Here is a 23,687-nt window from a genome sequence, read left to right as displayed (position 1 = left end):
CCACAAATTTGGACGGTTTTGTTTTTTCAGGTTACACGAAACGTTAGTCCATATTTTAGCCCCGTTTAAAGATTAGGCACCGCAGCATTCAGCAAGATGATGATGTCCTCAGGCTTAATAAAGAAAGGCCCAAGATCCACAAGTCGCACACTTCTTCCTCAGAAATCTCCTCAGAAACAGCTCGAAATGGGAAACATCTCCAACAGAATGAAATGAGGGACGGGATATGTTACACGGGTAGTGAGCGCCGAACTTGCCAAAAAATCGGCCGCCTTGTTAAAATAGATACACAGTGCGCGGAACAAGAAACCTAAAGGAACGACTTAAAAAAGTTTTTTTTTTTAGTTAAGAGAGAGACTAAAACAGATCATGGAATTCTGCCGAGCCAAGAGCGAAAACCTCTACAAAGAATAAAGGAATATAATTAGGGATGCCGAATAGAATAGCTGCAATCCAGATCCTGCGAAGGCGCTATCGCCGTTTTCTCAATGTTCTCCGAGGCATCAATAGAGAGAGCACTGTGATAAGAAAATCTCATGATGGTCAGCAAGAAGGCCATTTAGGGTATCTGCGGGCATTCGTTACGCTTTGGCGAAGAAAGCAGTAGTAATATAGTAGTAGTATGCACTGTGACATGGGAGAGATGCTGCAAAAGTTCCTTTCCTCAGAAACCAATTTCAATTTCATGGATAAGAGGAGTCGGAGTGATGAAGCAATTCCGGGAACGACGTTAAGTGGGGGACGGGTATCCTGGAGCTCGCGGGCTTACATATTTAGTGACTATTTATTTGGTATCGCTAAGGGCAGTTCTTATCATATGCGGTGCGCATCACTGATTTCACGCGTCCTCAAAAACGAACAAGAGCATTCATAATACTCAACAACGCAAGAAAAATTCATACCATAGCAGCAGATCTATTGACGCCGACAACTCGGAAGTTTACCCGATTAATCACGCACTAGTTCTTGTTGATCAGGCCTTGCACGTAAACGTAAGCGCGATAGCAGCACTCACCTGTTGCGCACGAAGATGGCTAATGTCATTGTGGTTTTGAAAGGAGGAAATGCAAATAATTTATCAAAACAAGACCCAAATAAATCATTCCTATTTTCTCTAAATAGATTCGAGCCCTTATTTACATAAGAATGACAACATATTTTTGAAAGCAAGGCGTTAAGACAAGTGGCCAGCTAAGTTCCAGATCGGCCGATACACTAAATCAGCATTGGTAATACACGATGTTAAAATCTTAAAGGCTATCGAACGTAGAATAGTAAACCCGAGCATATTTATCATTTTCTCGGAGGCTCTCAATCTCATTATACGGGGGATGATATTAAAAAACGACTTGAAATGTAAAGTATTACCTTTGTTTGGCCGTTGGAAATTGCAGGATGCCATGAAACTCCATTCCCGAAAATTCTAGAAACGTACTACATGTATTCAACCGGAAGTTCACTATGAAGGCAACTTTTTTCGCATATCATAAGAATGCACCCGTACAAATAAATGGACCAACAGGCACTTCCTCGGGATGATTGTAGTTTTATGCTATTAATTGCCAACAACCCACTCCAAGGGTTTTTTATTGAAGTCTAAAGTACTCGGCGAGTGCGCAGCACAAATTTTGAAAGAAAGATTTTCCTAATCAACGAAAGGTTAGAGCGTTCCCATCATTATGGTTGTAACAATATCATTCAATATTCCGCCATTGCCCGACCATTATTGTAAAAAAAAAACGCACCCCATTACTTTTCTATTGCAGTCATAACTGTCAACACTTATCGCAACACTTATCTACTGCTCACGAGGATGGCTAAACTCAATGTGGTCTTGAAACGAGATGTAAATAACTTATGAATGAATTGGAATAGTTATCTACATAAGAACGACAACATAATTTGGAAAGCAAGGCTAACGTTATGACAAGTTGCCAGCGATGTTCCAGAACGGCCGATCCATTGAATAAGCATTTCTAATACAGGAAGTGCCAATCGTAATGGCTATGGAACGTAGAACTTAGCATATTTATCATTTTCTCGAAGGCTCTCTATCGCATTAATTATGGGATGAGGTTAATAAACGAATTAAAATTCAAACTCCAAGCTTTGTTTTACCAGCAATACTTTGATTTGAGCTAGTTGGTTGTAGCATGACATGTTTACGCAAAAAGCGTACTGGCGCTAAAAGACGAAGACAAAACACACAACACACAGGACTGGCGCCAACTTCCAACTCAGTTTATTCACGGTAAAAACCACTTAATAACCACACGGCATGCGAAAAGATAAAGGCAAACCAGATACAAGGGGTGATTTAACAGACACACGTGCCAAAAGGACCCAAGCAATGTATATAAAGCTGACAAAGACCCACTAAGAAAACTAATCTCTTCATCTGACAGCGACACAGATGGCTTGCTTATGCAGACATGGCCCCTCCGCTTGATGTAATATGCTTCGATTATTTCACGCTCTAATCTGTATTAAGACCTTGCAATGAATCTAGTGTTGCAGTGAATCTACCGGTTTAAATTGCAGACCGCCACGAAGCTCTATTCCCGAAAATTCTAGTAAAGGGTATGTGTTTAGTGGTAAGCTCATTATAAACGTAATTTTTTCGCATATCTTAAGAATGCACGCTTGAAATAAATATATCAGCAGGCCATTCCTCGTGATATTGTAGTTTTATCTTAATATTTGCCAGAAACCCACTCCAATGGTTTTTTATTTAGTCTTAACTATTCGGCGAGTGGGCAGGACAAATTTTAAAGGCAACATTTTTCAAGAAATGAAAGGTTAGAGCCTTCCCATCTTTATGGTTGTTACAATATCTTAAAATATTCCGCAGTGGCCCGATCATTTTTTTTTTAAATGCACTCACATTACTTTTCTAATGCAGTCATAACTATCGGTGCCAGCGCACGGCAAACTTTGAACGCTACATTTTGCTATCTACCGGAAGACTAGACTATCCCAATCGATATGTTTAAAACAATATATCTCAACATCAGCCACAGTTGCCTTATGATTAAAAGTGATGCCAAAGAAAGCTGTAGTCACGACCGCAAAATGTGAGGGTTAATAACAGTGCTTAGCCTATTAATGAAATAAAATGTGATAGCTGAATGCAATGTCCGTTCACCCCTGCTGTTCTGAATACGCGTAAGTAATGTATTGCTCGGTCTGATTCAGTCATACCTTTTGTCTACGCTGCTGACACCAGTTAGGTTCTTACATCCTGAAATACTGCCGATTTGACCCGCCACTCAAATAAAGTTTTCGAAGCACAGAATAACTGGTGCCTTGATGACTAATTAATAAATTATTCCAGTAAAATGAGAGCTGTCCTCTTCAGGCCGCGAATAAATATGAGATGACGCCCCTCTAATATTTCCAACCGTCCCAAAAAATTTAAGAAACTTGGTGCATTTTCGGAAGATGATTTATCATTTGCCATTCATTTGGAAGCTGTAACTAGCATAACTATTGCCACTGGTGGTGTTCTTGCAAAACTGTGGTCTTTAATTGCCACCCGCATTACAGCGTTATATTAGTTCGCTTTTCATGCCGCACTTACATTACCGGAATCTACTTCAGGGAAAAACTACAAGGGCTAATGCCACCAGCTTTTTACTAGAACAAAAAATAGCCATTCACGCCATCAAAAATCCATTATAAGATTCTCATTCTGGGCCTCTTTTCACCTGCTGGCATATCTGTTAAGTATAATCCTGACACTATGAGATTTTATTTAAACGCTACACCACATCCTAAAAATAAAGAACAAAATAATCGGAAGACCTTTTGATCCAATGGATAACGGATAAAACACGCGGCACTCAAAGATGAATTATTTCTTGGCTACGACAAACTGAGAAAAGCATGTCTTAAAGTATGCGTTTCCAGTAAATTAAATGCCACACATAAATCCAGTGTTACAAATTAAAAAAAAAAAGTTGTAGCATTTTAACGTAGCTAACCGAGTAGACATGCTAAAATGTGTTTAGAGCCTGGTTGGCGCATGCTTTTAGTTTGCTGGGTCGTCAGTACGTCTGGCGACCACTTCTCTCAGGCTCCATCCCATTTGAAGTTACTTTTATATCAGACACTAATACAGCCAAAACTAGAATGCGCATCATCAATATGGGAGCCCGCACAACTCACTTTAATCGATGCTATAGAATCTGTTCGGAATCGGTCAGCTCGCTTCATCCTTTCCAACTATTCTCGCACGGCTAGTGTTTCTTTAATGAAAACTAAACTTGGTCTGACTAATCTCGCAGTTCGCAGAAATATTTCACGCCTCAGTCTTTTCCACAGCATTTTCTTTCATAACGAGACACTAAAACAGGAATTTTTTTCTTCTATACCGTCATAAGTGTCATCACGTGTTGATCATCCGCATAAAGTTTCCATCCCAACGTGTAAAACAGATGTGCTTTTTAATTCTTTCTTACCAAAGACTAGCACTGAGTGGAACCACCTTCCACCCCATATCGCCTGCACTGAAGACGCGTCATCTTTCGAGCCACTTATTACCAAGCATATCATCGAACAAGCGTCTGCATCATGATTTTTAACCTTTTTTTCTGCCTTTTGCCTGTACTTTTTTACTATGTATTTTTTTCTTTTTTCGCCCACCCCCTCTATAACGCCCTGCGGGCCCTGAGGGTATTGTAATAAATAAATAAATAAATAAATGCAGACGATTAAATCCAGCGTAACAAGGTTGTTCAACAATGCAACGCAACGAGAAACCGTACGGAAAAGAAAAAAAGGCATTGAAATGCGTACAACACAGATACGCCAGTGTATGTACAAAAAAGGAATCCTCTTGTAGTTATTTTATTGCGAAAGCAATACTTCACGAGGTCTGTCCGGTTCACCGAGTTTGTGTGAAACTTTATCTTGAAGATGACCTTGGCAACACCTAGCACAGCAATCGCCCATGCAGGTATAAATCAAACATTGCCGCGGCTGAGTTTATGACCTACGTCGAAGCGAACAGATAAGATTCGCGGCCACTGTACGTGGACACTATGCTCCCGCCGCAGCCGATCACACCTCGTGTTAGACTGAAACACAATCTCGCGCTGTGCATTGCACATCGTCCACGCCGAAGGTGGTAGTTGATGAAGACGCCTCTGCAGGCGAATTAGTTTGATAGTGGCGGAAGCCCCCATTGTGCCGTTTTCATAGACTGCAACTGCCATGAAATATCCTGCTTGAGAATTTTTTGCCGCATCGACATGCAGGATATCAGAGCGGTTGCTGTATGTTTTGGTGTAATAGCTCGCTAGTGCCTGCCGCCTACCCTGATGGAGACTATAGCACTCATACTGCGTGGTAGGGGCTTCTGATATATGTGATCCTGCGTGCGCAGAGAAATCATGTAAGGTGTAGGACTTGTTGGGGTGGGAACTGGTGGATTAAGACGTAGCTGTCGCAGTAGCCATTGTCCTGTTTCCCTGCGACTCAAGTGGACTAATTGGTTGGTGCGTTGAGCCCCTATTAATTCGATCACTGTATTGTGGGTACCAGTGGCCAGGAGACGTTTCGTGCTAACCGTCCGTGGAAGACGTAGGTCGGAGGTGACAGCCGTGCGTATTAGGATGTCTGCCTGTTGTCTTTGCCGTTGAGTGAGTATGTGGTATGGAAGGTGGTATGTAATGCGGCTAATGATTAGTGCATTTGTCATAATGAGCGTCTCGCGTTCAGACAGCCCATGATTGCGTGCTGCCACCCGCCTGATAAGTGCAGCGACCTGTTCGGTCTGTCTTTGCAAGAGCTGAAAGGTGGCGGTTGCATCGAGTGTGTTGTTAATGAGAAGATCGAGAATCTTCACCTGAGGCAAAATGAGCACTGGATTCCCGTACATGTGGAGTTCAATCGGGGGGTCACTGGGGAGGTGTTTCAGCTGCAGAAGTTCCGATTTATTTGGAGAGCAACGGAAGCCTGTGTTTGCTAAATCAGTGGTGGTGATGTCTATGACAGATTGCAGGATATCCTGGGCTGTTGCAAGAGATTCTCCCGTTGTCCAGAGGGTTATATCATCTGCGTATAGCCGCCGCGGTGGCTCAGTGGCTATGGTGCTCGGCTGCTGGCCCGAAAGACGCGGGCTCGATCCCGGCCGCGGCGGTTGAATTTCTTTGGAGGAGAAATTCGAGGCCCGTGTACTGTACGATGTCAGTGCACGTTAAAGAACCCCAGGTGGTCGAAATTTCCGGAGCCCTCCACTACGGCGTCTCTCATAGCCTTAGTCGTTTTGGGACGTTAAACCCCATAAACCAAACCATCTGCGTATATGGCTGTGTGGAGCCCTGGGATTACAGCAAAGGCCTTTGCCAGTGGTGCTAGGGCAATGTTGAAAAGTAAAGGTGATAGAACCGCCCCTTGTGGGGTACCCCGGTTAGGCAGGGGGAAAGGCTGGGAGGCAATATCCCCAAGGTGGAGTTCTGCCGTGCGTCCCTGAAGGAAGGCCCGAATATATTGCCATATGCGGGTGCCGCTGCCGTGGTGGCTAATGTCGTGAGGATATGGTCATGGCTTATTGTGTCGAAAGCCTTATGAATATCCAGGGCCAGTATGGCTCGCGTAGCGGCTGTACGGCGCTTAGTGCAAAAGAGGGTCTCTTTAAGTGCGAGAAGTACGCCTTGCGCCAAGATGTTTGGCCGGAAGCCGAATTGAACGTTGGAGAGAAAGGCTGTTGTTTCTAGGAACGGTTGCAGGCGATTGAGAATGACATGCTCGAAGAGCTTGCCGACACAGCTCGTTAAGGAGATAGGGCGCAAATTTCGAAGAGTGAGGGGTTTGCCCGGTTTGGGTATAAATCGCATGCTGGCAAGGGTCCAGGCTGATGGGAGCGTCCCAGCTTGCCAGCTTGGCACCTCGCCCTCAGCTCAGGCTACGCATATCCTGGCATAACAGAGCTAAGCCACTGCCAATTTTATAAACACCACAAACCACGCAAATGATGATGCGCAATCGCTACTGCGCATCAAAGAGAGAGAGAGAGGGAGGGAGGGGAGACCGTCGACGAGGCGATGGAGAACGCGCAGCGCTCCAGCTGTGCGCCATGTGACGTCACCCGCTCATCGCTCATGCGCACCTTGGCCTTTCCAGTGCTCCGCGAAATGGCTCGGCGACTAGCGTAGTGTTGCGTTCGCAACAAAACCAGACATTAGTCTGGGAACTTTTCACGCACTCTCACCTTACACGCGACTTCAAGACTCGACTGTGGCGGTGTTAAAAGCTCTGAGGTGCCGCAGTGGTATGGTGCTCGGCTGCTAACCCGAAGGACGCTGGTTCGATCCCAACTGCGGCGGTCACATTTCGATGCAGTGGCAACACTGGAGAACCCTGTACCGTATGGTTCCAATTCTCGTAAAGGAATCCCAGATGGTTTAAATTATTGGACACGCTACACTGCAGCCTTATACATAGCCTGAGCCGCTTTTGGACACTAAACCCCATAAGCCAAACCAAACCAAAACCTTCGAACTTTGGAGAAGAACGGTGCATGCATGAATGTATGTACCTAGTTGCGCAATTAAAAATGGCGCGCGCTACTTAGCGGCCTTCGGGAGTAGAATGGCCCACTCTCATGACTGATGGAATGTAGGCCGCGACATTCTACACAGTGGGCCTTAATCTTGAGGACAGACCCGAAACCCCGCAGAATCTACACCGTTTGTGAACCATATGAATGGGCAGAAAGTGATAAGGAAAAGAAAGGTGCGTATACTGCAGGCGTGTCCTGCAAAAATTCCCGGTTTCGTAATTTCAGCACTGATGGGTACCTTCGTTCGATATCAAGCTGTTAAACTCGCAGTTGTTTCGCATCCTCTCTTCACACCCTCCCAAAAGATTATAAAGATAACGCCTTACCACGTGTCTTTCAGATAACTTCCTGCTAGCAAAAGAAGCGGGCAGAAACATCTTTCGGTTCAAAAGAGTCGCCTGTTTCCCAGTTGCCTCACTGGACACTCCATGACCGTTTCGGGGTGCATACCGCGAAACTTACCGCTACGGCGTCGAATTAAGCTTACGTTACGTCGTCGCTTCCACCTATACTCTCCTCAGTAATGGGTCCTTAGCGGACGTCCACTGCCACCCTCGCTTGCTTTTCCGCAATGTGCGCCACCGAGGATCGTATACGGCCGGTTCAGTATCCAGCGATGGCAAACCTTCCCCGACTGCTGCGAAGGCTGCGCGGCCAACTTATGCGATCCGCCGACGTTCAAAGAGGTACTCATCCCAATCCATACCGAACGCGTAGAGCGTTGCTTTTCACTATAGTCGGACACAATTCAAGAGCAAAGCCGCTTTTCCCCGTCAAAAAAAACCCTTCAGCCGAAGGCGTCGGCTTGTTCTCATGAGCCTGCGAACACGTTAATGCAGGCAGTGGCCGATAAGAGGGGATAGTACACTCCATCCATGTTCGGGGATAGTCCCCTCTCTGCATTGTCACCCTAACAGATTCATTAAATTAGACCGACGCCTTAGGCTGGAGGGAGGGGGCCCTTTGACGCAGAAAAGCCGGTTCGTTCTTCAGTTGTATCCGACTATGGTACTGTGCCAATCTGATGCGCTTTCAGCGAGCTAGAATGCGTAGCAAACGTTCTTTCGTGCTTTTGTTTTTCTGCGTCGCGCTTGTCAAACGCGATTCTTGATGGAATGCTTTAACGATCCGGGAACGTCACTGTGGTGACGGCGGGTATCCCCAGCACAAGATTATCTCTTACCTATGTTGGCACTGTGACAGCTGCAGAAGCGCTGAGCAATACTCTGCATGTTGAACTTAGAAAAGCGCAATAAAAAGACAGGGACAAGAAGAAGAAGAAGCACGCAGGACAAACGCTTGACATCAACTAGTTCTTTACTCGGGAAAAAAACAGGCAGGGGCCTGAACGATAGGTTGAGGGAACACCGTCATGCTGTGCAAGCTGTAGCAACGGATGGGCACCTAGCAGAACACTGCAAGTCATGTAAAAAATGGAAAGCAAATGAGCCGCAGTTGAATGCCACACGCACGTGCGGTAAAGGAAAAGAGAGGCTTCACAGAGAAATTATAGAGGCCTATCGTATTGTAAAGAAAGCTGAAAATTGTATCAGCACTCCTTCCCTGACCTTATCACGCAAGGAAATTGCTTACCATGATACCTGTTCACGCTAAACACACTTGTGATAAAGCCGATGCATTGTTTGGTTAATAATTTGTTTCCGCCCTCTATATATCAGTATATATGTGTTTTTTCCCGAGTAAAAAACTCACGGGAATGAGCGGGCCGCCGCTCATTCCCGTGAGCTTCCGTGCTTGACCCGACCGCGGGACGAGAGCGCGCCTCCCAGTGTGGTGACGCAAGGACACGTGATGCGCGGGCCGCAGGCGAACGGACCGCGGTGTGAAGACATGCCCTGGTCCTCAAATGTTCAGCTCTGAGAACGAACTGTGCGGCAGGTATGTCCGCAGATCGGTCTCATATATACATGTACACATCGCTCGCTCGGAACGCAGCGTCATATGACGCTCAAGGGAGTCACTCCAGCCAAAGGCGTCGACCGATTCTCCCCCTTGACCGATCCACTTGGACCTGCTAGCGTGAAATCGCATGGGGTGGCTGATGAATGAGGAATAACCATGACTCAATCGGATTAACCGCGGCCTCATGAAAATCTGTGGACGCCATGTGCTAGAGGGCTTCTTTTGAAGGGCTTCTGCAAAGTACCACTGCTCTTAACTATGTCCTGAACCAAGCCCAATGGCCATTGTAATGAGATTTGTAATAGCTGCGCCCTCCACATTCCTTTTTCGCACCGCAAACCGGTAGTCGAGGCTGCCGGCCCCTGCTGGGCTGAATCACTACAGCCGGATACAGTCAGGAACCGAGCGGCTTTTCCCCGTCAATGGACGCCCTTCCAAACACTACCCTCTAGCCCGGCCATGCCACTACCATCAGCCCATTTTCATGACCCTGCTAGCGTGACAATGCAGGGAGCGGCGCCACAATGCAGAGAGGGGTCTTTCCTCCACCACAGAGTGGAGGAAGCCCCTTCAACTATGACTCCCTGCTTTGTCATACTAGCAGGGTCATGATAAGCGGCCGATGCCATTCGCTGGAAGGGGTTCCTTTTGCAAGGAAGACCCCCTGCATTCTTAAGTTGTATCCGACTTTAGTAAAAGGCCCACTCGCTCTGCTCGATGGATGAAGAAAGCTTTCTTTAGCTCCCATCGTGCTTCCCCGAAACGACCTGCGAAACAAGGGAACTCGTCTGGGATCGACCAGCCGAGCATGGATTCTGCGAACAGACCAAGAAAACTTGCTGCTCCAGAGTGCGCGCAGTCTTGCAGAGAGGGGAGTGGGGAGAACAAAGTAAGGAGGGGGGAAGAAGGCATATGGAAAAGGCTACGCGAAGGTTAGCTTAGAAAACTCCGCCTCTGAAGCGCTGCCGTGAAGGCGTGAGGGAAGTGGGGTTGACGACGCGACCGGTTCTTTTCATAAAACTTCGTTCTCTTCCGCACCTTGTTTTCAGCCGTAACTTTCGTCTGGTGGGGTACCTGATAGTTCTTCAAAACTACCTTCGTTGCTGCTGTCGTTGTAGTTGAGAGTGGTCTTCCTTCAAGAGAGCAACTCGTCTGTAGGGTGTGACTACGGGCGAGCGCAGCTTGGCTTTTTAAGCCCCTGTGTGGAGGACCTCCGGGTCAATGGCCGCAGCCCATGGACCTAGGATGAGGGGAGTGTGCCCAGGGAACGATTAACATTCTCACGTGTTTGCTGAATGTGCCACGACTCGAGTAGAAGCCTCCTGCGTGGGTTAGCTTCCGTTTCCAATACAATGGTGCTGTCGAAGTCAATTGGGTGGTCACACCCTTCGCAGTGTTCGGCCACGGCGCAGTGTTGACGATTCATGTGACGGACGTCCGCTTTGTGTTGGCTCATCCTTTCCGCGAAGTTCTTCGTTTCCCCTATGTCGACGCCGGGCAGACGGAACACTGAATTTTGTACACGACGCCCTGGGTCTTTTCTCTGGGCTGCCGGTTTTTTTTTTTTTTTTTTTGGGGGGGGGGGGGGGGAGAAGGCGGCCGATAGTGCTGGTCGGTTTGTGCGTTGCCAGCAGCCCTCTCGCTGATTTTTTTTTCTCCCGACGAGGCCGAGGTAAGAGCGAACAGCCTTCTGCCCATCGTCGTTAACTGCTACATCATTTCTGGCGGCTACGTTCATCGTATGCGTAGGTATGAGTGCTTTTATTTCACAAAGAGCAGATTTAGATAACAGTAGACCCTCTCACGGACCTTCCATGTCCTGATACTACTGTAAGCGACATATTTTTCGCGAGCTAAGTATTACGCGAATAGGGTGAAGTTGTGTTTTAGGAATATTTCACGCGTAGTACATTTCGTAAAGCAAAGGTACCTCTTTGCGTTCGCTTTGCTCTGCAATCATTTGTGGAACCAATTATCGTGGGGCCAACGTGGTTCTCCAAAAACGCGGAAATTAAGCCGTTAACAGAATTTGCGCAGATTCAGCCCTGAGCATCGGTCCTGTTTTCACTTGCCTTTTATTTCGTTTGCACCAGAAGAATTCAGGTTCCAAAAAGGAATGCCGGTTTTCTCTTATGCTCCGGTTAGCGCAATGTCATTGCACATGGATAACCAGTTGCAACATGTCTTTGTTTCTTTGTAATGACTCTTAGCAGGCCGGTTCCCGTGGTTGTAGACCAACGGCTTGCTGAATTCGTCGGGAGCGACGACACTTGGGACTGCTGCTCCGATTCCGAATCCTGGGACGAGTACGCGGTCATGCTTAGCCGTTGCTCGTCTCAAGAGCACATCTCGCCGCAGAATTTCCCCGCCTCGTCTGCAACTCGACCCCACTCGTCGCCTGAGCTCGCAAGGCCTGGTGACAGACAAGCTGGAACAGCTGCAGTACGTTCTACAGGCGACGAGTCATCGGAGGACGAGGAGCCACTCTCTGTTTTCGAGAAATTTCTCCACGAGACGCAGCCCTATTTCCAGGAGGACACCATGCCGGACGCTCTTTCGTGGCACGGCCCGAGTACCTACACGACGCACTGTCTGCGGTCAGACGAGGTAGGCAGCCTTGTGTTTTTATTAATTACCGTCTTGTTTTAATGAACACCGTAACCTGTAACGCGAGGGCTCTGTGCTGCATCTCATATGGCCGTTGTGTCTATGGTTTAATGCACCTGCAGTTCGGTGCATCCGTTTCCGTGTTCCAGTGATTTGGCTGGAAAATTTCGGTGCGCATGTCAGTGTCCTCGTGGGCGTTTTTCTTCTGCAAACTGCTTCCTGGAAGAGATCCTACGTGCGCAAGTTTGTCTCCTGCTGTAGAATGGGACATGTAGCACTTCAGTGAACAATAAGGCGACGCCCAGGGAGCGGCTGGTATCTTCAGGTGAAAAAAAAAGCACTCCAGCGAGGATTCTGTCTGAAATCAGTTCGGAAGGGTTTGCATAGACGTCACAGCGGGCGTTGTCTTTGGTTCCAGAAAACTCGGCAAAAGTCTGGCTATATTCTGTATCCGCTTTAGCGCCGCTTCTTGCAGTTCAAGTGCAGCTTGGCACTGGCTGCTTCCAAAACGAATCGTCCAGTGCAGGTCTGGTCGTCTGCTAGCCTTGGTGTCGCCACCAAACTGTAGCCAGCAGCGTGGCGCCCATATCTACGGCAGCCGACATCCCGAACCGCGTGAAGAATTCTCAAATAGCATATCGCACCGAAATGTTGCAACCTCGCGGAAGCTAAGTGCAACGCAAGTGTGTTCTTTCACTGAACACGACTGGGGTGCGTGCGCGCTGACTTGGCGGTTGTTGCAGCAACGTGCATCATGCTGCATACACGTGTTTACTTTTTAGTTAACGTAGCAGGCGTCGAGTGCTGTTGCAACTTTATTAAACCAAAGGAAAGACGCCGGTGACGGGTCCATCGAGAACATGGCGCTTGAGAGATGCAAGGTGCCGGCGAGGGTCGTTGTCTCCGTCGCCGCCGTCACGGTTGGCCAATCATGGTCACAGTCGGTCCCGTGCGGGGCGCCGTTCTCATCGACGAGTGGAATAATTTGAGAACCTCCGCCGTTTAACGCAAAGCGCAAGCCGTCGTCTGCTTCCACGGCGGCAGCTGCTGCACCATTTCAGCACCGACCACTGAGGAGGTGCACAGTTTTCCTGGACTTTCCTGAACTATACCTACACAATGTCTGCACTTTTTTTTAAACGAATGGCGACGTGCCGCACCGCGAGAATAAGCTCACGTAGTGCAGGCGAATCGAACTCACCTAACCGGTTACTTTTCATAGCAATCCAGCAGAGGGAGGGGGAAACCGTCTTTCTTCCGGGTTCAGATGAGAGTGGGTTGTTGTTATTCTGGCTAAGGGTGGGAGGGGTGATGGTATAGTGAATGGGGGAAGAAAGTTGTAGAAAGGGTGCGGGGTCGCTAATACTAAAGTCCCTGGAGCTCTAGCTAATACTAGAAACTGAGTAGGCCAACCCAATGACGGGGGGACAAAGGACAGTTTCCTGCCTGTACTCCGTTTCATACATAGCAGGCCACGCTGCCAAAAACTAGCGCGCCTGTTCGCGCAGGCTAAGGCCGCACGCAAAAAGTAGTTCGCCATACAACCAAAGCTAACACAAACATATCTCGTAGAGACAAATCTTAAGTGCCGTGACTGGCACCTCCTGGACTTCGTTTTACCTCCTGCCACATTTTCGTCCTGCGACTCATCGAGATTTTGAGAAGTAAAAAGTACACGTGGCGGTATGATACGCGCTTGGTAGGGCGAATCGCTTCTGCTAAATCCGCGCCCAAAAAGTAGTTCTCTCCGTGAAAATTATGGCCAGAGAGCCGAAACACTGAGCGCCTCACAGCTTCGACTATGAGTTTCAATGCTACCACATATATTATTGCGAAAGCAATACTCTCGCACTTTCGCGTGACACGGCTGCAGTTACGTTTGACCTTTAGCGGAGTAAATATGGGCGACCAACTCGCTCCTTCAGATAGCCCGGCTGCAGTTACGGTGTGTGTTTGCCGCGCTGCGCACCTGTGGCGCTACTGCCGCTGTGACGTCATAGCAGCTGATTATTTTCTTTCTCTCAGTCGCAACATCAAAAACAAAATATATAAAAAAAAAATACCGAAGAATCTGTGAGTCGTCGCGCAGCGGCGGACGGTAGTCACGCGTGACCTGTACACGCGGCGCACTGAGTTCCTTCAGTTGGAGGCGCTGCGCTTTTGCTTTCGCAACCTACCAGCCTTAACCAAAGCTAAGCCCCCGCCAATTTTTTTATGCCGTTCTTTGTATTCGTCCAAACAATGACCGGAGTTTCGAGAAGAACGAATGATACGTGGTGGAGCAATATAGTTCCGCGGACGCACTACTTCAGCAACCTCCGCAGCGTTGCCTGCTATGGATGAAACGGAGTATAGTCTCTGCTGCACCCAAAGTTGGCGCCTGTGACGTCATGTAGTGTTTGCAGCACTACGGAAGGCAGAGGCCTCTCGTCCAACCAGGGCTATAAGAACAGAAAATATAGTCTGTAGAATATTTCAGTAGTGTAAACATTAAGTACAGCATTTAATTAAACATTAAGTACAGGATTTGAAAATATAGTTTGGACTGGCAGATTTAGATGCTAGAGAGTGCTTCAATCACTTGTGAAATTAACACACAAAGCCCGTACGGACACAGCTCTGCGGAGGCCTGCTGCGAGGTAGTGCTGCGTCTCCATTTTCCCACATGGCATCGGTCGAGTCGGTTGTGTCGCCTGTGTGCCCTACCCCAACAGTGCGCTGTTTTCCTAAGCAAGCGATCGCATTTGGCTTCTTGAAGTCCGTCGCGTCGAGAGCGGGGGCAGTTTATGCACGAATGCGCTCATCAAGAGGACGGCAAAGCTCACCCACGTGAGCGAACGAACGCTCTATGAGTGGACAACGTAAACGCGGGCCTAATGTTGTCGCCGAAGAAGCCGGCTGCGTTACAGTGATGGAGAATGCGCAATTTCATTCTGTGAAGCAGGATAAAGTGAGGCTGATTAGTAGCCTCAAAAAAGGACACACAGACTCTGCTGTCCGGTCGCATGGAGCATCGACATAGGGCAGGCCGAGCTCGTGAATCTTGTCAACAACGTGAACAAAGGAGGGGACTGCTGGCCATCTGGTTGTGCGCCTGCCACCCTACCACCACCAACTGACTCCGATAGAGCTTGTTTGCAGCGATGTCAAGGGTTTAGTGACCAGTCAAAACAAGACGTCTAAGCTCCAAGACGTGGAGCCTCTGGTTTGGCAAGGCATAATGCCAGTGATTGCTGAGAAATGGAAGAATTACGTGCAGCTTGTGATTAGTGAGGAATATGGGATGAGGAAATTAGGTCACGTCATCGACGATGTTGTTGACTAAGGACCGTCTATTGTCAACCTGGAGGACGATTCAACCAGCAGTGCTGAATGGAGTTGTGATGAGGACGATCAGATGAGCCCCATTAACGTGCTAACGTACGCGCAAAAGTCGGGGCCATTCGGTACTGCTACAGTGAGAATAACGAAAATGAGAGTGATATCGCTTGTCATGAGATATGGCAGACGCCGTTGTGGAGGGCTCCGGATTAATTTTGACCGCTTGTGCTTTGAGTTTCGGGCAGCGCATGTGCTTGTTTTGTATTTCGCCACCATCGACATTCGGCTGCCGCGGCCTACGGCAATCGATCCAGCTTAATAGTTTAGTGACCCGTTGGAAGAAATAAATTTATATACACATGACAGAAACATTGAAAATAACTGTGACCTGACAACAGAGTAGCAGAACAGAAGATTGGGCGAGTTGGTGTTCCATGGCGAAAGTACATATAAACAGCGCTAAACGACAGGACGAGATAGAGGAGTAGACAAACACGGCGCTGAACTTACAACTGAATTTATTGGAAGGAAAAATTTTCAATATATACATACAAAAACGGGCACACGTGCGCACAGTCATACATCAATGTGGAGATAAAATCAACAAGCCACGATGGTCACACGTGTTGTACCTGCCTTCAAGCTACCCTTTGTGCAGCAATGTCCTTTCTTTCTTTGACAAAGCTAAAGAAGTATTAATAACGCAACCTTTTGATTTTCTTGTTATTTTTGAATTGTGAATTGTTATTTTTTCATACTGACAAGACTACAAGAGAAGTCGCCGAAGCATTCCATATCACTAGAAAATCAAAAGGTTGCGTAATACTTCTTTAGCTTTGTCAAAGAAAGAAATGACATTGCTGCACAAAGGGTAGCTTGAAGGCAGGTACAACACGTGTGACCATCGTGGCTATCTCCACATTGATGTATGACTGTGGGCACGTGTGCCCGTTTTTGTATGTATATATTGAAATTTTTCCTTCCAATAAATTCAGTTGTAAGTTCAGCGCCGTGTTTGTGTACTCCTCTATCTCGTCCTGTCGTTTAGCGCTGTTTATATGTACTGACAACAGAGTAACTGATACGAACAGGCGGCGACAAATAAAGAAAAAATGGGATCACTGCTTCTGGACCGGTCGTCCGCCTGTCCAAAACCAAACGAATGAAAGCATAAAAAGACTTCAAGCGCCATCTACTAGAGGTAGAAAGAAGCTGACTAGTAGTACGCCTTCTTTCACATTGGTGGAACCACTTGTCAGTAATTGGCAGGGGGACCGGAGAGTAGACACATCATGAATGTCGAAACACACTACTGTAGTGCGCGCCATCCTGATTGGGCGCGAGAGCTCTACCTTTGATAGTGCTGCAAACATCTTGTGAGGGGGAGTATGGTAGGAGATTTCTTTCTATATGTATATTTCTTTGTAGGACGCTGACGCTGACGCCCGTGCCCTGCAGAATGCCTGGAGCCGGCACGATGAGCCGGCGGAAGTCGTCTTCCAGCGCAGACGCGCCTCACGGCAGCCGAGGTCGTCTGTCGAGGCACCCCGTGCTGTACAAGTGGAGGAGGCCCAGCCCTTCACTGCCGCGTCTTCGGAGCCTACGCGGACAGCGTCGCCGCCGGTCATGCCACAATCGACCAAGCTGTGGCCGTACTCGCTGCCGTCGCGGGTGGGCCTGGTGGATACCCACTGTCACCTGGAACTCATCTTCCGCAAAGTGGGCCACCGGGGAACCTATGCAAGGTTCCGGAACGAGCATCGGGACACCTTCCCCGACTGTTATGAAGGCTGTGTGGCAAATTTTTGCGATCCGCAGACATTCAAAACGGTAATTTTTGTGACCCAATCTTATCGCGTGTCTGTTATCTTCTCTTACGTGGTGGAATTATTTACACTAAGCTCTAATCACTTCGCGGCCGGAACTAACGCCGTGCCAATATCAAACCTGGTATAAACATCGCATCTCATTCTTGCACTCTCACCTACATATGCATTCACTGCACCCATGGCAATAATTAAATTACTGTAAACACATTACAGTAATTTATTTAAAATCTAGTAGCTTTCAATTAAACTATGGTAACTTTGCAGCAAGAGTAATCATTTAACTTCGCAGTTGCGTTTTTTTAATGCATAAATAAGTATTCCCATGCATAGTGAGGGTTACAGTGTGATTACTGCATGCCCTCAAGATGTAGTACCTCCACATACCGTAATTCCTCTTGCCTTAGCTGCTCTTATATTTCCTCCTATGTCATCCTAGCCCTGCCACTTTTAATGTTAATTATTTTGTCTTAATTAATTTGGCACTGGCGCTTACTACTTTGCGCAGCGCCGCATGTGGGAGCCAATCCTGACCGAGGACGGCATCTGGGGAGCTTTCGGATGTCATCCGCACATGGCTCGCGAGTACAGCGAAGAGGTCGACGAATACCTCATCAAGGCCCTGGAACATCCAAAAGTCGTCGCGTTGGGTGAAATAGGGTTGGACTACTCTCGCAGGTGAGTGCGCACACCAATTCAATGAGGGAGAGGTTCCGGAGGGGGTGTGTGGGTGGGTGGAAGAAAGGCTTTCTGGCCGCTGACCATTGGTAGGCTGCGTCAAAGACCAATACTGTTCCACCCGACGCTCAAGAAACCACCATATATGGAGGCTTCTACCTCTAGTGCTGCGTGAATAAAGAGGCAACCGCATTTCACACTTTATTGAAGCTAGGCTACATGATTTTCTTTTGGTTTCTTAACGGTCATTGACACTTTTCTTCTAAGTTTAACGGCTTTTACTAGCGCCCTATTACCGTCATTGCTATGAGCGCGCCGTGTATGAGACACTTTTCGGCGTCATGAGGAATTAGTAATGGCTCCTGTCCGTGTTGGGACCTGAGTAGCTCTAACAACGTAAAGCTGCCTTCGTCGCCACAGGTTACGAAAGTGTCTTATCTCTCTTTTTCAGAAATAAATGCGACCACGGCCAGCAGAAGCGAGTGCTACGGCGGCAGCTGCAGCTTGCCCTGAATGGTCGGCTGCCCCTCATCATTCACTCTCGAGACTCCACGTCCGACACCATCGGCATCCTCAAAGAGGTACGCTCTTTGCCTTGCTGCACAAAGCCTATTGTAGAAAACTGCTGGACATCATAGGTGAAACATCCGCTATAATACGTAGACTGCTCCCTCTTGCTAACGAGGTGCAACCCTTGGCTCCCCTTTCCGCAGACGGTGCCGTCGGACTACCCGATTCACCGCCACTGCTTCACCGCCGACTGGCCGGAGGCGCAGCGTTGGCTGACGGAGTTTCCCAACCTCTGCCTTGGGCTCACTCCCCTCGTGGGCTTCCCCAATGCCGGCGGGCTGGTCGAGGTCGCCAGAGAGATCCCCCTGGACCGGCTGCTGATAGAGACGGATTCCCCGTATTTCCTCCCGAAATCGGTACGCACGGATTTTCACGATGAATTCATCATAGTTACGTGGCTATATCTAATTTAATTTTATTTGGTTGGCTAGTGTGATTTCTAGGCCCGTCGTGACGTCGGTGTAATTTGGGGGTTATGTATGACACCTTTGTTTCTATAAACAGCCACCATTGCAAATAGTGCTCAGCAGAGAGCAACGTAAAACGCCGTGTTCACATTAGACACCTTTAGTTGGCCGTACGGAACGGGCTTACGTACGCAGGAGCGTTGCGGGTCGCGGTTGCGCATGCGCAGAACGTTCCGTACCGCTGGGCCGCTTGCGTACGTACGCACGTATCGTGTCGTTGCGTGCGTGCGCTACGTGCACGTTACGGGTTGCGTTGACAAGATGGCGGCGCCCTGCTCGCCCGCTTCGGAATAAATACCGTATTGTGCGTTTTTATCGTAAAGACTTCAAAATTTTTTCTTACCTCAACCGCTGGCTCGTTAGCGGTGAAGCTGCACACAGAGCTTATGCATTATGGTAACTTTTGTATCGTAGCAAGTTTTACAACGGTACTTACTTTGTTGAGCCGTGCATGATGCAAAAGCGTAGTCGTCTGCGTCGAGATCGGCGTACCGAAACCCAAAACAGTTTTTGCTGAGGGGCTTTAGCTGAAGGGCAGCAGTAGCGCCATCTGTCTTCTGCGGTGGAAAGCGTCACAAGGCGCCAAGGCGAGAGTTGCAAGTAGCGCGAGCCCTTTGAATACGCCGTTCCGGCCTTTTCGTCTGCTTCAACTCATAGAGTTTCTTACTATTACCTAGAGGGAAAGCTGGCGACCCCTCTATGGGAGTTTGCATGGAGACCCCTCGAGGCCACTTCAGCCACCATGGGCGCTCAAAGCATCATGGGGCGGTGAGCTACCGACTGCAGAACTAAAACTTTTGGCCAAAAAATAATAGAAAAATAAAGCTGTTAGATATAACTACGAATGTCCTAACATTTGATATCTTGTCTAATGATTGCAACAAACGAGCAGAAAAGCATTTAAGTGCAAAGTTTGCCCAAAATAAGAGATGACTAGCTTTCCTATTGGCAAAGTGATGAACACTAAAAAAACTAATATTGCGTAATTAACAGGCGCACTTTTAAAAGTAAATATGTTTAAAAAAATGTTGTTGCTTAGATACTTTAAGAGGTTTTTTAATGGCATTTCGGAAGAGTAAAAGCTTTTATTGGCGCCGTGTGTCGTTGCGTTTTCACTACTATGGCTTTTGCACACTGCGTTCGCGCGAAAGTCGTCTGCGCACACACGGACAGCGTTTTTGGAATGAAACATCTTAGTAATGACACTCCGTGTTCCTGAAAAACTACGACTGTTCCGCAACAAGTAGCTCACCGCCCCATGATGCTTTGAGCGTCCATGGTGGCTGAAGTGCAGCGCCGCCAGCTTTCCCTCTAGGTAATAGTAAGAAACTCTATGCTTCAACTGAAGCGCTTCGAACATTTTCGGCCAACTGAGCGAAAAAAATGCCAGAAACAACTATTTTAACCAGGCTGAAGGCCATTAAAAGAATATTGTTTGACGTCTTTTTTTCGTCCAATGACTTTATCCAATTCAGCTTATATCGTCTGCTTTCGTGGCTCTCCTAAACCGTCGGAGGACGACGTCGCGAAGTCCTGAGCTGTGTTTTTCTTGTTTAATTTCGTTGTGAAAGACAGATGGCGCTACTGTCATCCTTCAGCAAAAACTCGGTGTTTTGGGTTTCGGTACGCCGATCTCGACGCAGACGACTACGCTTTTGCATCATGCACGGCTCAACTAAGTAAGTGCCGTTGTAAAACTTGCTGCGATACAAAAGTTACCATATTACGGAAGGTCTGTGTGCAGTTTCACTGCAAACGAGCCAGCGGTTGAGGTAAGAAAAATTTTGAAAGTCTTTACGATAAAAACGCACAATACGGTACATGTCACCGCTGGATTCTTTGGCGCGATAGCTCGCTCAAATGGTAGCGGTTAGCTTTTATTTCGCACACTCTCGCCCACGCGTAGAGGTATAAGTGATAACTAGCCCTGGTTTTTCAGATAATTTGTCCATTTTCAAGCTCTTACGCCTAACCTGTGTTTACATCGCAAGAACGACACCTGGCGAACCAGTCGCCTAGCTTTTAGTCATTTGTTGCATTTTTTCTATTTGCATAGTTTTTCTTCTTCGAACAAAAAGGGCTCGCAGTGCACTCACCCTAGTTATCAGTAATTACGGATGAAAATTTCTTGAACACAGCGTTCATGTGCTTTGGCGTGTTGTCACTAGATGGCTTACGCGTGCCCCTGAGGGACGCTACGGCACGTGCAGCTAAAAGTGTCGTGCTCTCACTATTTGCAGCGTACGCAACGCAGAAAGCGATGCGTGCGGAAACTTACTGCGTACGCCCAACTAAAAGTGTCTATTAGCGCCATCCTTTGACGGAAGCCACCTTTTTGCTTTGGCCGCCCTATTTCTATCTGGCATCCTTTGAAACATGTCGGAACGCCATGAATCTTGATAGGGCTACTTCTTTGCAGAGTTCAACGGGTGCTACTGTGTAATGGTATATTTGGAACGAGTTATTGTTAGCCAATACTGGTATAGCTAATCCTTACAGTACCATGCACGCAGTAGCCAAATGGACTCACTGGCCTCGCGTCACTGACATTCCCATTTTCGTGGGTTTTTGTTGTCTTTTTTTTTCAGGAATCGGGGCGTCTGAAAGCATCGCACCCAGGAATGGCGATCCATGTGGCGACGTGGCTCGCGTCGTTGCGGAATATCGATGTCGACGACATACTGACAGCCGTCCGCCAGAACACGCGGCGAATCTACAAAATATGATCTCGGACAGTGTGTAACTTTTGCACGTGGAAGAAAAAATATAACAGTGCAAAGATCAAAAGAATTGTCCTTGCTTGTTTGTTTCTTTGCCAGTGCTCACATTCTAGGGACCGGTCAGTGATGTGACATCTTAGGCTTATACCTCTGCTGTCAACTTTGTGGGTCAACGAAAATTCGGCACAAAATGTGCGATTGGAACAATGAAACTTGAAAAAAAAAAACACGCGTGTTCGAAGCAAAAACGAATCCAAGACGCATACGTAGTCGGCTCAACGGCGTACTTATATTATTTTATTGACACGGTTACAAAAGGCAGGAGAAGATGTTGCCGGCCGTGGCAGGTGCCATCTAAAATCAAATGAACCTAAGCTGGAAAATGGCACTTTTCGCTCGTAGCAAGGCGTTGTTTGGAGAGGAGCGAGAGAAACGAGGACTCAAGTGGGGTACAGGAGGAGCGCCATTTTGAGAAGGGGGGAACTATTGCCTCAAGCAAAATACAAGGTAGCGTTTTCGGCCAATTACGGGCTATATGCAAGCAAGGAAATGCGGGCATTCCTGTAGTTGTATCACAGCGCCAGAGATAAAACTTAGGGCACTTGCTAACCACATTTTCAAGAAGATGGTGCGATAGCATTTTGATGTTGGCCGACCCCAAAGAATTTCAAAGGACCACCAAAATTTTGGATCTTGGTTCATCACAGAAATTGATAAGAGACAATGGTAGGGGGTGAAGTTGGATTATTTCGAATTAGCAAGTGATTTTGCCGGATTAGTGGTGCATTAAGGTGGATTAATGGGTGGAATGAGTGTGCTGCCATATGATTACCAAATGGAAGGCACTCGAACATTCTACGCCTAATATTTTTAATCTTGCGGCGCTAATGGCGTGGCAGCCATCTCAACCAATCAGGTAATTTTGTTCACGAGAAACCGGATATTTTTCGGACAACTTATGCGCTAGCTTACAGTAGAAAACAGGTGTGCCGGCTGCTTGGATCTCAACAATAGTTACATTGTTCTTTTCGTTACCAGCGCAGAGACACAAGGGATGGTAACTTAATTAACGGGCGCTCGAAACGTTTGGTCTTTTCGTACCACGTAATGAAAATCATAGGCCTCAAAGCGTAGTGTTTGGAATTTGGAATTAAGCCCTTAAATATTGCCTGGTTTACCGCTCTTCTGTGGAGTGTTTTTTCGTCCTATTGGCGCTGTAAGTGGGATAGAAATGGTCGTGATAAGCAAATGACAATTGCGGTCTACTTCCGCACTTAGCAGTCGATCATGGTTCCTTGCATTTCTTCGGAACCACTTTCTTTTTGCCCCCAACCACGGGCTTGCGTTCGCGGCGTCGGATCTGCTTAGGTGTACGGCCATTTACTATAATGGTCTTTGCGCACCCCTCCTCCCCCCCTCCTCCAAAAAAAAAAACCCAGTAATTTCCCTGAATTTTTCAAGTGCGGCCGCGTAGCCCGTACACTCACCTACCCCCCCCCCCCCCCCCCTTTTCGCCCACACACAGGCACACACAAATCTCGCACCGCGACGCGTAAGGGCACAGAAATGGCAGCGTGGAAAGGACCCCCAAACCGTTTCATTGCATTTTCGTTTAAGAGAAAGTGGGGAGACAAACGACCAATCATAGGCATAGCTACAACGCGGCACGGCCGACTCGCAGAGATTGTGCTCCGCCATTTGGTCGCGCAGCCATAGGCCTTGGCACAGCCACCACGCATTTCTTTTTCCGGGAAGGGATGTTCTTAGATTCTGTATTCACTTTACTGCCATACTGCGCCTCTTCCTTATTATGAAAATTTCAGGTTTAGTTCGCCCACATTGCATTCCTCGTTTTTCGGCATACTGACCACCACGTTCACTACTTCTTGTAAATTGCTTTGTACTCCTCTATCCGAGCCCTTATTGGCCCAGACTGTTATGTTGTCAGCATGTAGAGCTTGGTGGCTGTTTTTCCGGTAAACCTGCCATAGTGATGTTAAAGAGCACAGGA

The 23,687-nt window shown here is 47.6% G+C and overlaps 1 protein-coding gene across 1 annotated transcript; it reads left to right on the top strand.

Annotated features, from left to right (window-relative positions):
- Nucleotides 1-16,753: 16,753 nt before the first annotated feature.
- On the top strand, nucleotides 16,754-21,698 carry LOC149325255 (3'-5' RNA nuclease TATDN2-like). The gene is made up of 5 exons (XM_089563370.1): nucleotides 16,754-17,245; nucleotides 17,750-17,919; nucleotides 18,371-18,500; nucleotides 18,633-18,845; nucleotides 21,545-21,698. The coding sequence occupies exons 1-5, from the start codon at nucleotides 17,042-17,044 to the stop codon at nucleotides 21,680-21,682; spliced, it is 855 nt and encodes a 284-aa protein (XP_089419496.1). The 5' UTR covers nucleotides 16,754-17,041; the 3' UTR covers nucleotides 21,683-21,698.
- Nucleotides 21,699-23,687: the final 1,989 nt, after the last annotated feature.

The sequence above is a fragment of the Amblyomma mixtum genome, chromosome 10 (genome assembly GCF_055824585.1).
Source record: "Amblyomma mixtum isolate Tamu chromosome 10, ASM5582458v1, whole genome shotgun sequence".
NCBI classification, from domain to species: Eukaryota; Metazoa; Arthropoda; class Arachnida; order Ixodida; family Ixodidae; genus Amblyomma; species Amblyomma mixtum.
The sequence above is the reverse complement of the archived record's forward strand: the minus strand, read 5'-3'. Positions and strand labels throughout refer to the sequence as shown.